The sequence below is a fragment of the Varanus komodoensis genome, unplaced genomic scaffold (assembly GCF_004798865.1).
Source record: "Varanus komodoensis strain SLA01 unplaced genomic scaffold, ASM479886v1 scaffold1, whole genome shotgun sequence".
Classification (NCBI taxonomy): Eukaryota; Metazoa; Chordata; class Lepidosauria; order Squamata; family Varanidae; genus Varanus; species Varanus komodoensis.
This window is the reverse complement of record NW_025335268.1, coordinates 8134992-8150966: the sequence shown is the minus strand read 5'-3', so window position 1 is coordinate 8150966 and position 15975 is coordinate 8134992. Positions and strand designations below refer to the sequence as shown.

The following is a 15975-nucleotide window of genomic DNA, read 5'->3' as shown; positions in this document are numbered from 1 at the left end:
TGCTCAAAAGCCAATTAGCATTCAAGTTATACTGTTCGGGGACAGGAGGAAGAGTTTGAGCTCTGTGCCGCAGCAATGAATCAGGAGATTTATACAAATGCACAAAGCCCTACTGGCAACTTGACTGCCTGACTTGTACTGAACTGGAAGCTGCAGTATCTCTGGTCACCTACAGTGGTGGCACTGAAGGGGAGCAGAGAACAAGCCATAGCTCCACCACTGGAACACTTGATGCACTCAGGTCCTGCTGCTGGAATTCTGGGATTAAGCTTCCTCCTCACTGCTTTAACATAGCACTTCCCACTCCCTCTAAACCTAGGCATTTTCAGAGACTTCCTCTTATACTCAAGATAATAAAAACTTGAGGCTAAATCCAATGTTATGTGGATGGACTTCTGCAAACACAACTGGATTGCCCCTTTTCTGCCTCCCCCCCTGCACCCCCCCCCCAATCTGCTCTGGAGGGTCCCCTGGACCTCTGCAACAGACTGAAGGGAAATCTGATTCACCAAAAGTGACCATTCCACTGGCAAAAGCACATCATTAGATGTAACCCCTGGGCTTTTAACAGTTTTGCTTCTGTATCCCAGATTTAAAGTGCTCAAAGTCATACACTGGGATGGACATGGCAGTCTTGAAGGAAGCTGTGAGAAACAGAGAAGCATGGAGAGCAATGATCCATGAAGTAACTGAGTGTAGGACACGACTGAATAGTTGACCGGCTTCATAAATGCCAATTTGTTGCTAGAGATCCAAGTTTCTTTCAAGTAAGTGTTTTTTTGTTGTTGCTGTTTCTAGTTATCACATGATTTGATCCAAGTCTTTCCTTTGAAATGCATTTTCAGAGAAACTCAAGTTAGTAAGGCCATATCTATGGCAATCAAAGGAAACAAAGGATCTCTCTCATAACATCAGCTGATAAACAGTTTATGCAGATTGGTTCTGTCCTAACCAAGGCCTGCCAATTACTGCATTAGGTTTGATGGAGGTTTCAGTTCCCTATCAGCATCAAACAAAGCTCACTATGCACAGAGCGCTGGGTACAGATAGCATGCAGCATGGAGGAGTTCAGTATAAACAAGCAACAGAAGAGTATTTTTCACAAAAACTCAGTATCAAAGCTGTATGGGCAACACAAAGCCTTGGGCACATTTCACAAGGGTGGCCACTCCAACAATTTTAAGATCATTTTAAATCAAGTGGGTGAATGGCCTTTTTTTTGTCACATTTCTTTAAGAATAATATATTTGGAGTGACATGCTAGCAAATGAGGGAGCTAAAGGCAGATAGAGTCTTTTTGTCCACTATTTTGCTGTCGGCTTTCTCAGCCCCTCTTCCTCCCCAGAAAGCAGACTGGTGGGGAAGAGACTGACCGCTATTGCCAAAGATATGGATTTATCACTCTCAGGGGGCATGGCAATTAGGGCAGGGACCAAATGAAACTGGGCCCAGGCTGGATGTGGCCCGTCCCTGCTTTAACGGACCACATTAGGCCGTGTTTCAAAACCCGGGAGTCATTATATGTAAAGGACTACTACGCCTCTTTTTTCCCCTTCCATCATCGCTACAACAATACTGCTCATCCACTGGACTCTTTGAGTCCCACATTTATAGTAGTGTACATGCAGAATACTTTAAAAAGCCAAGCTGTCCATAAGAATGCCCACAGATGCTTCATGCTGTGGCTAGTTTTTTTGTTTTTGCTTTTTTCCCAGGCTGCTCATGCACGGACGACGTCACCACAAACATAACACATTACACACACTGGTGGGTGTCCAAATGTGGTGAATATTAACATACAACAATGATAATGCCAAATAAATTCTCTAACTATCTGAAGACTGAGTAACCAACAGCAAAAGCAGGCAATCACCCAAATGCAATCTGTCAATGCTTGGTGGTTTACATTCAAAGAGTTGAGAAATATATCTGTTTTCAGAGATTTAAAAATCTAATTTGGAATAGTCAGCCTTCACATATGACTACAGAGCTAGCGACCACTAAGTCTATTGACAAATCTATTAGGGCAGGATAGAGGGCAGAACTGGTCCATCCATAGCAATCTAGTTTCAGTGCATACCTTCTTTTATTTTCCTTTATGTAATTCCACAGAAATAGACACATATATTTAAAAAATCCAGAAGGATATTTTCATGCAATGATGGTATAACATCTACTACTGAATTTAACAGAAAATTATTTTGTGACCAGATATCATAACTGGAAATTAAAAGAGCTAGGTAAAGCAAACATACATACATACATACATATTGTAAAATAAGGTAAAATGTGAAAATAGGACATTATTTGATCAAATATTATCCTCTATGTTTCCTTTGCCAAAGTCAAGGGCTAAATATACAGCCATTCACATACACATATAGCAGTTTGTAAAGTTTTGAAAGTCCTTTTCTGGCCTTCAAGAGTGACATCACTGAATGCAAGCTATTAGAAACAAAGATAAAAATGGGCAGATGAGCACAAAAATACAGCTACCGCAGAACAGATGCCATCCCATGATAAGATCAACATAGAGAGAAATCATGCTTTCACTGTGTCATTTAACCTCACATGAATGTGCAACTTATAAGGGAGAAGCAAAGCAAGCTTTGCCAATCAACCTATCACTTCCAACATACGATGCCCCATGAGAGCAGCCATTTTAGAAGCAGTCATATAGTTTCCCTGCATCAGCAGCAATGTAAACACTCTGCCGAGAGTCAATGCGGTGTACCGGTTAAGACAGGGACTCACATATAAGATGAGGTTGATATTGTGGGCTGTTTTTCTGGTGTTTTTTATGTGATGGGCATATAAGATCATTTCCAATTTTTGCTTTTCTATTTTCAGTTATATGCCAGTATATATAGGTATCTGCCAGATGGAAGCGTCAAGATCCTCATGAAGTCACGTTACTGAATTCTAGCTAATAGCCATGTCACCTCTTCAATTTGGAGGCTGATAGAGGCCCGCGTAAGAGTTGGCTAGCAGTAGGTTGGGGAGGACGGCTGGCACCAGCTCCACAGCTGAGTGTTGGGGGGGGGGGTGAGAGGAAAGAAGTCTACATGAGCAGCACTGTATCTCTGCACAGACAGCCATGTGGAGAACACTCCCCTCCTCAGCCATCACGGCCAACCCAGAACAAGGAGGATGGCGTGGATGGGTCAAACTCGAGACTGGGCCTGCGGCTGCACACAAGGCTCACAACATGATGCAACACAGAACAGGCTCCTCCAGTTCCAGTACGTTTTTTAATTATTATTAATAAAAACAAGCTTGTAAATATTATGTTCTGTATTATCATTTTAAATTATTAATAAGGTCAAAAATTTTCACCTGGCATATAAGATGATCCCACAATCGTTACCTTGCTATTTCTGGTTTCAAGGGGTGTCTTACACACTAGTATACACAGTAAGCCACTTTGAGTTCTTTAAAAAAAGAAAAAAGAAAGGGCAGGATATAAATGTAATAAATAAAATAAAATAAAATAATCCCTTGATGGACTCTAGCCAACGACTTGAAAGTTCTGAAAAGACAACATAATCTTACCCTCAGAACTCAAGGCTTTCCTGCAAACAGTCATAACACTGCGGGGGGTGGAGAGAAGAACCAGCTAGACTCGATGCAGGGATTTGCTTTCTTTTATATGTGGCCAAACACCCTGAACATATTAAAAGTCAGTCCTGCAGCTTTTTATTTGCTCTCTCAAAATATTCACAGCACATGCATCCATCCCATCTGGCTCATAAGAAGCATGTGAATGAACCTGAACAGGCGGTCAGGAACTCTGCCCCTCAAAGCTCACCCACACAGCACATGGCCAGAAAGAGCATTCAGGCACATTCAACTCACATTTGCAGGGCAGGGTTCCGTTCACCTGCAGCAGCCTCTAGATTACCTAAAGGTTATTTGTGAACTGGCAAAAGACCAAAAAAAATAACTTGTCCTCAAATCAGAATTGCTTCCAACTCTGTTTCGGCCCCAAATTCTCTTTTGTAGCAACATGAGCAAGAATCACTCTGCAAGGGCACTGTGGAGATAGTACTATCAGGTAATCTGCCACTTGCTCAGGGCAAGTGGTTGCACCCACAGAGCCCTGTCTGCTGCCCTTCAAGGCTAGAGGACAGACAGATGGAAACCATTTGTACAGCTGCCACGGTACTATCTGTACTTCTTTAATCTGGGAAATGAATCAGCATGATGGGAGGTGTCTGGATCAGCCTTTTCTATCCCAGCCCATCCTATCCATCCTTCAGTGACACCACCAAATACAACCGAGTAGAGACAAAAATAAAAATGGACAGGCAAGTACAACTATGCAGCCGCTGCATAATAAACACTACTCCATGGTAAGAGCAACACTGAGAAATGCTGGATACAGCCAGTGCGATGCGGCTGTTACAGCATCCGAATGGGGACCTGGAAGATCTGACTTCTAGTTAGTTCCCACTTGGCCTTGAAGTTCACTAGGTGAGCTTGGGCCAGATATGCAGTCTAAGCTATTTCACAGGGTTGCTGTGAAGATATAATGAAACTTTGTAAGTCACCTTGGTTCCACACAAGAGGGGAAAAGGCAGGCTATAAATGCATTGCAGTGATAACAACAATAACTTTCCAGCCTTAATGACAGAAGAGAGGAAAGGAGGAGCCAGGCAGCTGCCATAGTGTTGATTCATTTCCCTGGTTCGAATGATACAGGTAGCAGCTGCACTTAATGCAGAAAAGAGGTGCCAGACATCTATCAAAAGCTAAAGCTACATTTTCCACTATCAGGGAAGTGGCAGTGCTCTGGGAACGGTGTCCTTTCCTTCTCTTACTAAGAGGAGCAGAAGAGTCCGATGGACTGTTGCATAAAATCCCCCCAACCAGAGCAATGCAGCACCATGATACAGCAAAAGTGGGGAACCTCAAGATGGGCACAGCACTGGGACCTATTTCAAGAATAGGATGTAAGAGGGCATCACAGCTTTTTAAATGCACATTTCTGGGACTCTGTGGACATACAGATGAAAGACAGCTGCTGACAGCAGACATTCCAGAGTTTCTATACTGCTACTTTATCCTTCCCTCATTAACTCCACCAGTTTCAACCACAATATTTCTTTCTACTGCCATCCCTTACCAGCTCTTTTCCTTAATGCCACAGAACTCCTTACCAAGCCCAAAGCAAAGGCATTCAGGATGAAGCATTCTGAATAATTTTTACAGAAATATTTATTTCTATGTTTGAAGTGATATTTTTGTAATCTCTTTCAAAGACAAAATACAAAGCGACAGCATAAGCATTTTTGATGAAACTGCCTTCCGCTAGGGGCCCGCAAAAGCATTTCAGTAACAAAACAGATCTATCCAATACTAAGTTGAAACTTCATCCCAATTTATCTTCAGATCTCTGACAAATTTGCTAGGTTTTATCCAGTGAGCACATACATGAAGATCCCACCAACTTTTAGAAAAATGTAGCTATCAGTTCCTGCTGTTCATTCTAAAGAGGGAAACCCCCAAATGCTTTAAAAAGTGGAGTCTGCATCTGCTTTACTCCTTCTTAAGTTCACTGGAGGAAGAGAGAAAGAGAATCCTCACACTTCATAAACCTGTCAGTTGGGGAAAAAATGCAACAAGAAGCCAAGAACAAGATGGCATTATTCGCTGCCACTCCAAGACATAATTCATAATTAATCTGATTTAAACACAAGCAACATACTCAAAGGAAAGTACTGAGGTTACATGCTGTTCTGTCCAAGGAGGCAAAGCAGATACAGATTCTCAAAGTGTGCCTAAATTTAGCCCTTTGTCTAAATAGAGTGGGCATTTGTTAAACTGTGTAACAGTACACTTTCATAGGTTTCTTCCCTTCAAGAAATTAAGCTCAGGAACCTCCACTATGTCATCAGACAACCCCTTATACACCTAAGTAAAGCAAAGGGAAAGGTCCACAAACCCACTCACCATTCTGACCATTATGAGGGTCCTTGTTTCCCTGGATGTGCTGCTGTCTCTTCCTCCTCCTCCATCCATTCCCAGATTCAGTGAGTGTTGTCCGTGCAGGCATCCTCCCTTCTCCTCCTTCCCCATTACCTCTCAACACTACCCAGTTCACATTCTGTAAACTCTCCATCAGTACTTTACATCCTCTTCCAGCTTAGCCAGACTGGAGCAAAGGGGTGCCTTACAATTATCTAGGTTGCACTTAGCAAACATGGTGCTACTGTGATTCTGGTCCTTTCTGAAAAAGTTGGTGTAGAGCAGAGTCCATTTCATTCATTATCTCATGGAGTAAAACTGATCGGAAAATAAGATGGGAAGGAAGTTGGACAGTAACCATTCTATAAACCTAGTGTCTGTGCTTCAGGAAACAACTAGATTATGTGGTACGGAGCAGCAACTGATATAAGCTCACTTACAGGGATGAGAAATGTGCGGCCCTCAGGGAATCACTAAATGTAACTCCCAGCATCTCTCACCACTGGCTACGGTTCAGAGGAGATGCTTTTCAACAACATCTGGAGAGTCACACATGCCCCAGCCCTGGCTTACCAGGTGGTCATAGGCAATCACACGCAACTGCCTTCCTTGGCTTCATCATTTAGCTAAGCTCCCACACTTGCCAAACTAGTACTTCTGACTGCAAGACAGTGCAAAACCTCATCCATACAAAGACTAAAGTGGGACATACTTTTTATTTCTCATCAGAGATCCAAGCATAAGGCATTTAAGTTACACTTAAGGGATCCAGCTAAGGCAAATTGCATGGTAAAGAGCTCCTTGAAACAGCATTACTACCCAGTAGTGTCTCTCTATATGGATCTGTTCCCAGCTGGCGAGATAAAAACAAAGGTATCTGGCAACTTCAGCAATGCTTTGTAAAGCAAGCTGACAAATGATTGCAAGGAATATTTTTAGCAATGTAAATATTATATTGTGAATGGCTAATCAGTAAAGGAACATTTGAGTGTCCTTATACCTTAGACTTATGTCAAAGCTTCTAGTTCTTTACTTCAGTAAATCAAAAGCATAAATAGATTTTTCTAGGAAATACAAAGACCCAGTGTGATATAGCAGTTCAAGTGCTGGATCAGGTGGGACTGAGGAGATCTGGATCCTTGCCTCACTTGACCATAAAGAACTGGGTGGCCCTCAGCCTAACCTACCTCACAAGATTATTAGGGGATTAAAAAAAAAGGACAAAGGGACTACATAAGCCACTTTGCGTTTCTCACAAAAGAAAAAAGGCAGGATATAAGCGCAATGTACCAATACATTTTGCTAAGAAGACACTTAGTACGCAGAAAATTAGGGAAGGATAATGAGGAACTATAAAAAGTACTGTTTCCTATTTTTCCATCTTCCTTCTCTACTAACCTTGACAACAAGAGCTAAAATAGTGAAACACCAAGCTCTTCAATCTGTCAAGCATGATATGAAATACTATCCTCATGCCACCTGCCCAATACAGTGCCTCTTTTGGAGAGGAGCAGGCCGAAAAAATCTTATTGCTGTAAAAATTCAAGATCTATTTTAAGTCTTTTAAATATTGCAAACAAAAGCAATCCTCTGCTAATACACATGCAAGAGAAAAGCATCTGACATCTGCTTTTATATTTATACACATACACATGATCTATCTCCACAATGGAAAAAATAAATGGGGACTAACATGGAAATACTGTGATTATAAGAAGAAAATAATGACTAATTCTTATTTCCTCACCTTATCTTAAGATTAAAAAAGCCACTCCACTGACCATCTTTATCTTAAGAGCTCTCCAAAGTTGCATTTTGTAACACGTGTACCTAAATAAAGTAAGATAAATTATGGCAAATACATTTGTATCTAGATTTTCAATGTCACAAGGGTCACTGCACTCAAATTCATGCTTATGCTGATTAGCCCCAGCAACCATATATCGGAGGTGTTTATACAGTAATCCATGGCTAATTTGTAAAACAGCATTACCAATCTTGAACATCTAAGGTGAAGGACAAGAAAACTCTGGATCCTCTCTTTTTACTGATATAAACAATTCTTCATTTCCCAACTTGCGCAGGCTCACCACAATTCTTTTTGATCAAAGCAAGTTCCATCAGCATCCCATCGACAATGCATCTGGCTAACAGCATCATGAAAAGAGCCACAAGGAGAAATAGAAGGCCTTCTCCGGTTTGTCCTCAGCAACTGGAATTCAGAGGTATACTGTCTATGAACAGAGGAGCATGTACTTGTCTGTCATGGCTAAGGAACAAGCATCAATGAAGCAGAAGAGTTTGAATTATTGGCTTCCCTCATTTTAGGGCAGGACAAATTGCTCAAGTTTAATTCTCCTCACATTCTCAATTTCCTTTCATTCAGTTTGTGGCTCTTTTCTGCACCAGAGTGAACTTTTTAAAAAATCCACATAAACATTTGTATGTATTTGTGCATATTTATCTAAATGTACTTTGTATGCACTCTTCTAAATATACCTTTCAATGTGGTTTTATGCCTTGCATATACAAATATATGCCTCCTTTCCTGCACACTTTTCCCTATTGTATACATTTTTCCTATTATACATATTTTTGTACTCATTTTTGATTCTGTAAACCTCATCACAAAATTCTGGGAAGGCAATTATCTCTGCATCACTGTATGCTGGATCAGGAAATGTGGATTTGGTAAGTTTTCATTAAAATGAGAACCGCAACAAATTGCTCACCCATGCCTAAATCACTTGGAACTAATTCCTTTTCTTGTCACTCTACCAGTCTAAATTGTTGTTATTATGGGCCATCAAGTCACCTCCAACTTAGGTTACCCCATGAATGAAAGCTCTCCAAAATGTCCTGCTCAGCTCTTCTAAATTCAAGGCTGTGACCTCCCTTATGGATTCAATCCATCTCATATTTGGTCTTCCTTTTCTTCTTCTGCCTTCAACGTTCCCTACCATAATTATCTTTTCCAGGGAGTCTTGCCTTCTCATGATGTGACAAGCCTAATAAGAAAGGTCTAATTTTCTCATAAACTAAATTAAGATGGTGAGCAGCTTTCCACAAAGATAATGCAAAACAGAGAAATAAAACCTGGAATACAGAATGTTTGCAAAACAAAGTTTTATATTTTGCTATATTGTAGTTCGAATCCTGACTACATAAACTGGATCACAAATAGTTCCACACAAATCAATGGGATTCAAGGTTAACCTGAGGAAAGAATGCCTCCTTCCATATAAAATGTTCCCTGGACTAGTGATGTGAAGTGGAAAATTTCCCAGTGCTTTATTATTCCCTTGAAATGTTTTGATTTTGTAAGTCTATTGGTAAAAATGGGTGTGTGCCAACTGCAACTACAGTATTAAACAAACCTGGAAGCTTCAAACTTATAATTTTTTTCATATTGTTATGTTTTCTACTCATATAAGAGGATGTATTTGTTATATGCATGCATGTATGTCCCTGAGCAAAATGGAACTATTAGAACTGCGTGGTATAGTGGTTAGAATGTTGATTGGGAAACCCAGGTTCAAGTTTCCATTTGGCCATAAGGCTCAGTGGGTGCCTTTGGGCCAATCACTGAGTCTCAGCCAAACCTACCTCACAGGGTGAAGGTGGAATGGAAAGGAGTATGACCATGTAAGCCACCGCAGACTCCCCCGCAAGAGGAAAAACGCTGGGATCACCCCTGTATCCCATGATGGCCAGCTAGATTCTCCTGGGAAGACCACATGCACAGCCTGTAGGCAAGAACCCTAAGTGTGTTGCTGCTTCCTAGAGGTCATTCCTGAGTGATAGGCCCTACAGCTAAAGTGGGAAGACAGGCACGACCATGACTAGAGATGAAATGTACTCACAACTGGTCACTTAGGCTTTGAGTGGGTCTCTAGGAGGATGCAACTTGATGTTCTGCAACAGCAGAGGGTTGGACTTGATGGCTTCAGGGCCCTTCTGACCCTACTATTCTATGATTCTAACTTCTAACAACTTTATACCACTGTCCTAACATTTGCATCATGCAGGAAAGGGACGGGAGGCGGGAACCAGGGGCTTGCAAACTACATCTAAGCAGGAAACTGCAGACTTTTCTCCTTTTAATTTCAATACAATTTGTGCCACTATAACACATTCAGTGCGGAGTTACATGATAAGGTTTGGAAACTTCAGGTGTTGCAGAATGTGGTAACAAGGCCCTTCTCCTACATATACAAGGTTACTAGAATCACAGTAGGGCAATATAATATCAAGAGGAAAATTCTCCCCTGTAAAACTGCCTGAGCTTTATATAACATCAACTTTCTGTCCTGTTAATGTGGTGCCCTCAGACAGGCAGGTATAAGAGAAAGAACCTCTTCAGTGGTGACACTGAAACACCATTCCAGTCAGGCCTCCCTTTCCATCTTTGGACATACTCTAAAAATGTTTCTGTTTCTGCAAGTTGTTAATGTTTAACTGTTTTCTGCTGTGATGTAACTATCTTGGAGAGCACTTGCTTTTGCAGCTGTCATTTTACTGTGTTGTTTTGTTCATCTTGTTTTTATTATACTGTTCTTGCACTGATTTTTGTTTCATTCTGTCTACTGCTCTGTCAGTTTATGCAGAAATAAAGGAGAACCATTGCCACAGCCTCTTTGAGGGCTTCCCACACACTTCCTATCACTTTCTGCACTTGTCCTTCAAACTGCCAATTCTGGCTCACAAAGCCCGGCTAGGGTGCTTCCCCTCCGCGCATCAGGCACCATTCCTTTTGCGGTATTTTTTCTTAAACATATGATCCATCTACCACAAAACACATGTAACTTTCAGGCAGCAACACCCAACCCGGAGTACTTCCCTCCATGTCCATAACCGTGATCTCCTGAGTCCCAGTTCAACCCTTTAACCACCACATCGTACCAGCTCTCTTCAGCTGTCATGTAATGAAAGTTAATGCCACTAACAGTCACCCCCATCTCTTCTTTCATTCATATTATGTTATTCGCAAAGTTGTGCCCAACCCATTGCGACCCCATGGACATCATTCCTCCAGGCTCTCCTATCCTCCACCATCCCCTGGAGTCCACCTAAGCTCACACCGACTGCCTCATTCATACTGCCATATAAAGCTCCTAGAAAAGTAGAGCCAGCATCAATTGCAGGTATGATTGGGTACCTGACAAGAAGCCACAGCCCATCAGAGGCCCACCATCAAGAGCCACCTGGTTTTGCTCTTTCTCCTCATTACTGCAACCTGTTTCACCCACCTGTTGCACTGGCCAAGAGAACAGTGGTGGTGAAGAGAAGGCTATATGATACTTTCTAGCTAGCGTGCAAGAGGATGAACAACAGAAAGTCGTGAGAATTGTGGCAATAGTGAAAAAAACAGGGCTCACTAAAGGTGCTTTGTCCAAGGGCCTCAAAAACCTAGAGCTAGCAGATCAGAAATGAAAAATGATTTTATGTATTCTTTGTGAGCCGCCCCGAGGCCTTGTTGCGATGGGGGAGGCATAGAAATGTTTTAAATAAACAAATAATAAAAATTAAAACCAACCAATACAGACAGCAATGGGCCAAAAAACCTCACAACCCAGTAGCCAGTAAAGCCAACATATCCAGTAAATCATCAGAAAAACTATTTATTGTTAAACCTTGATGATTTGAAGGACTAAACAAGAGGAATCCAGATGGCACCTCTTCAAAATCTTGTTACTTGACTGCCACCTCTTCAAAGAGGAAACCTGAAGAAAGGCTTTGAAGTAGACAGGAACCAGGGGTTTTCCCCAGCAAATGCCATCATAATTAGTACTACCACTTGAAAATACGACCTCAGATCAGTCCCTTGTAACAAATATAAAACACCTCTTGTGGCATCTTACAAACTAAATTTGTTGTACATCACCTCCGGGTGATCAGCAAAGAAAGTGTTTATGTTATTTGGGAGGTGGTTCTTTTTCCTCTTTTCAGGCTATCAATAATAAGTGATAAACAAACACACACATTTACATAAGAAAAACACACACAATTTGGGGCAGGTAGGCTGATGAATAAATACCTCAAGTTCGTTTAGGATATGTCAGCAGCATACAAATCAATGAAATAAAATGTGTAAAGGCTAGTAACTTTTGCAGTCTTATTTACAAGGTCAAAATCTGTGCACAAGCAATTCTTAACTTTGCTGACCAGCACTGCAAATGAGTCTGCCATTCTGCTAGTGCTTGAATCCCTGAGACAAAAGAAACCTTCTCCCTTTAACAAGTTGACTTGCTTTAGAGTCCAACATTTTCAGGAAGAGGGATGCCAATATTAAGCAAATTAAGAGAGTGACTACAAGACAGATGGCACGTTGGCCAAGCAACAGAAACCTGAATCACAGCTCTTTAGAGTCACGTCCACACTAAGCACTAGAAGGAACAGCTTTGCATCCTGACTCTAATACATGTAGAGACACTGTGCACTTAAGCTAAAAGGCAACTGCCAAGCATACATGCTAACAAACACTGATACTGCTCATTTATAAAGTTCACTGTTCAAACGTCCTTTCTTCACCACTAAAAATGATTATGATTGTTTTTTCTCCACCAGGTCTTCTTAATGAAATAATTAAAATTGCATTTTGTTAGTGCTTCATTTATTCAATTCACTCTTTAAATTAAAAATATGCCCCTTTCTTTGTTTACATAAAACTTATAGCAGAAACTTGACTGGATTGGGGGGAAAAAACTCCATTTTTTAAAAACCCCAAGAATCTCTACCATAAGATGATAGGCAAGTCATTCTGTAGCTCACTTGTACAGAAGCAGGTCAATTCAGGAGCAAGCAGCACTGGAAAGTCTTGCTTTAGTGCACAGCACAAGCTACAAATAGAAACCTGGCGAATGCAAATCTTTACAAACACAAGTTCTTTGCAACAAAATTTACAGGACCAGAATTTTTAAAAATCCCAAAGAAAACTCGTCTGAGTATAAAAATGGAAAGGAAAATGGAAAGGATATGGGAAATGCCAAAAGCAGGAAGGATACCATTTGAGAGGAAAAATGATTCCATATGGTTCTGTGGAAATATTCTGTTTCTTTTTTGCATTTTGGATCCCCTGCCATAAAGCATACTGCTTTAGAACCAAAACAAAAATCACTAACTTTTATTTTTTTGAAAATGACTTCAAAGTGAATTTCATCACCACCCCCTTTTACTGGGCTACACTGTTAAGGGCCAATGGTTTTGCCTTCCTTTGTTCCAGGAACTGCTTTCGAAGAGTTCACTTTGCTAGCCAAAATGCTGAACAATTTCTTTTGCTATGGCAGTCAGTGGGTAAGATATAATATATTTCAAGTATTTCAAGCAACTAAAGCAGCATCCTGGGGGGGGGGGGACCCAATCCTTGCAAGACTTGGGGAAGCAGAAGCTTGGCATGATGGACAGGAACAAATAAGGGGCAAGGAGAATCGAGAGCTACAGCAGCAGCTGCTGCAGGAAAAGGAAAGCAGCATGAAGGCACATCATCACGCTTCCTTTTTCTCCTCTGCCGTCAGGTCTCCAAAAACGGTTTCCCACAGGAGCATTTGTTTTCCGCCAGTGGTAATTAACTCGAAATAACAAACACCCTCCTTGATCTGGGAGCTACTGCAGACCATCATTGCACGCAGCTCATAATCGTTGCCTCGCCCACTGAGGAGCAGAGGGAGTGTGCAAAGGACACGACAGCGTGGCTGGAAGGGAGAACGCGAAGGGGGCCGGCAGGCGAGGTTTCAGCGTAACGCGACTGCACCGTTCGAGTCGACGGAGAGCCACCCCACCCTCGCTCACACATTCCGCAGGAGAAAAGACCAGTGAAGCCTCCCTTCGACCTGGTGCCCTTGGACATTAAGGGAGTTGCAGTCCAACACGTCCAGAGAGCACCAGGTCGGCGAAAGGCATCTGAACCGGTCCCCACGTAATGCATAGGAAGTACTTCTTCACAAGCTCTCGGCACATCTGCAACCAAGGAGGGAAGAAGCGAGAGGCAGAGACCTCGTTCCCCACGGCGCGGCCCAAACCTCGCTCCCCTTTCCCGCTCCGATTGCAGGATACCCTTTCCCCACCTCCGCGGTTGTAACAGCAGGCAAAGCCACGCTTTTACGGATCCTTCCTAGGTCCGTGCTTGCAACGCCGCCTTGCCTTACCTCGCTGCCGCTGCCTGCCCCGACGACCACCACGCCACCGACACCCACCCCGTGGCTCCACGAGGTGCGGAGCTTGTTTACTAACTCGCTTTCCCCTCAGCTTGAGGCCCGGAACCAAGCTCCTCCCCCTGCCCGCCGCCTATTGGCTCCGCCGAAGCCCGCCGCCGAAGCCACCTTCCTAGATTGGAACGTTGGCCCGGGATTAGCGCGAGATCAGAGAAGCGCCAGCCCGCGGTGAGCGTGCTCAGCTCGTGGATTCACGCCCTGACCAATGAGAAGCCGAGGCGGAGAAAGCCTCTGCCAATAGGGAGGGGCGGTGCTGCCTCCCTCCATGTTGCGTATTGAACCTCGGCGCTCTTCGCATGGTGACAGTGGGATGGAAATGGACGTGGAGTGGTGGCTTTGCAGGGGCGGGGCAAGAGAGCAGGACTTGGTGCATGTGCGGCGGGGCACGTTCAAGCCCTCGTTGCCGCCGCCGCCGTCGCTTTTCCTCACGCCCCGAAGCGTTATGGTGTGTTGCATTCGGCCCTCCCATTGGGATTGGAGCCTGGGAAAGCAAAGACTGCCTTCCCAAAAGGATCTGCATTATGTGAAGTTCACTCTGAAGCTACGTGCCTTCCTGCACATAAAGCAGCCCATTTAAAGGGCATTGTAACAAACTGAAAGTTTTTTGTCGCAGGGAGGCTTGAATTGTTCCCCGGTAACAAGGATATTCTCCTACTGCCAGGTACACAAGAGCTGTTTTTCTAAGAAAATAGATGTACATGGCAATATAAGAGAAATCCAAGTCGTAAGAAGAGTTAAAAAATGAAATTGCTAGTTTTTAATCTTTTCAGATATTTTTGAAACAGCAAAGGATTTTTATAAAATGTTGTTACATGTAACTAATTGGTGAATCCTTTATTCATTCATAGCTTTCCCATTTTTCAGAGAAGAATGAATACACTACCACCCAGAAAGAGGAGTTTAGATTTCCCTGATGGATGTCCAACATATTGGCCACCTGATGACCCTTATCCTACCCTGCCTCACGCCCTTGAGCTAGAATTCTCTTTTAGCTGACATATACACTAAGTATTGACTCATAGCAGAAGTACAACCAATAACATTAGATTGGATATTTTTATTTAATATTGGTACTCACAAAGGTCCTGTTTCTGAATCTAACTGTAAAGCAAACATGAGGATTCATATTAATCATTTAGTCAGCATAATCATTTAAGATTAAGCTGTTTATTATTTCTCACAGTTGTTTCCTGTGATCCTTTCCAAGGAACAATAGAGGGTGTCTGTGTGAGGGTTTTTCCCTATAATCACTCTCTGAGAAGTCCATTGCCCATTGGACTTCACAACTAAGATTGAAATTGAATACTGTATATATTTATCAGAAAGTGATTCTTGTTTAAGTCAATGTAGCTTACTTCTCAATAGACATATATAGAAGTGTTATAGTAGGCAGTAATCCTATGTCCACTAACCTCATGGAACTGAGCTGTAAATGTTCACTAAAGCTGCAAGGTTGCATGGAGTGTAAGGCTGGTATGGATAACTTATTTTAAAACTCACTACTATTTTAATCATGAGCAGTACTCATGATCTGGGAGCAGGGAGACCTGTTAGATACGGGCATAAACACTGCATTAAGCTGCCAATCTGCTTTATAAACTTAAGACATTGTGGCAATAATCCCAATAGGCAAGAAGTTGGTAAACAGAAATGGAACAGTCTGTGCTTGTACATACTAGATGTGTCATGCCCTTGGGCTAACTATGTGCCATCCGGCACATAACCAATTAGCAACATGTAACTTAGTGAAAGAATTGCAAATGGAGCTCCAGGAAAATTCCAGGAAAATCTCCATATT

General features: G+C 42.3%; 1 protein-coding gene across 3 annotated transcripts in view; it reads right to left on the bottom strand.

The window, feature by feature from the left end:
* Window positions 1-14194, bottom strand: part of COQ8A (coenzyme Q8A) — a 71831-nt gene extending 57637 nt beyond the window's left edge. For 2 of the 3 annotated variants that reach the window (XM_044436723.1, XM_044436812.1), the window contains exon 1: window positions 5953-6036. In XM_044436723.1, the coding sequence (XP_044292658.1) occupies window positions 5953-6021 (69 nt within the window). In that variant the 5' untranslated portion in view covers window positions 6022-6036. Of the gene's footprint in view, window positions 1-5952; window positions 6037-14111 lie in introns of those variants that run through there. The other variant, XM_044436899.1, reaches the window with a different exon arrangement.
* Window positions 14195-15975: the final 1781 nt, after the last annotated feature.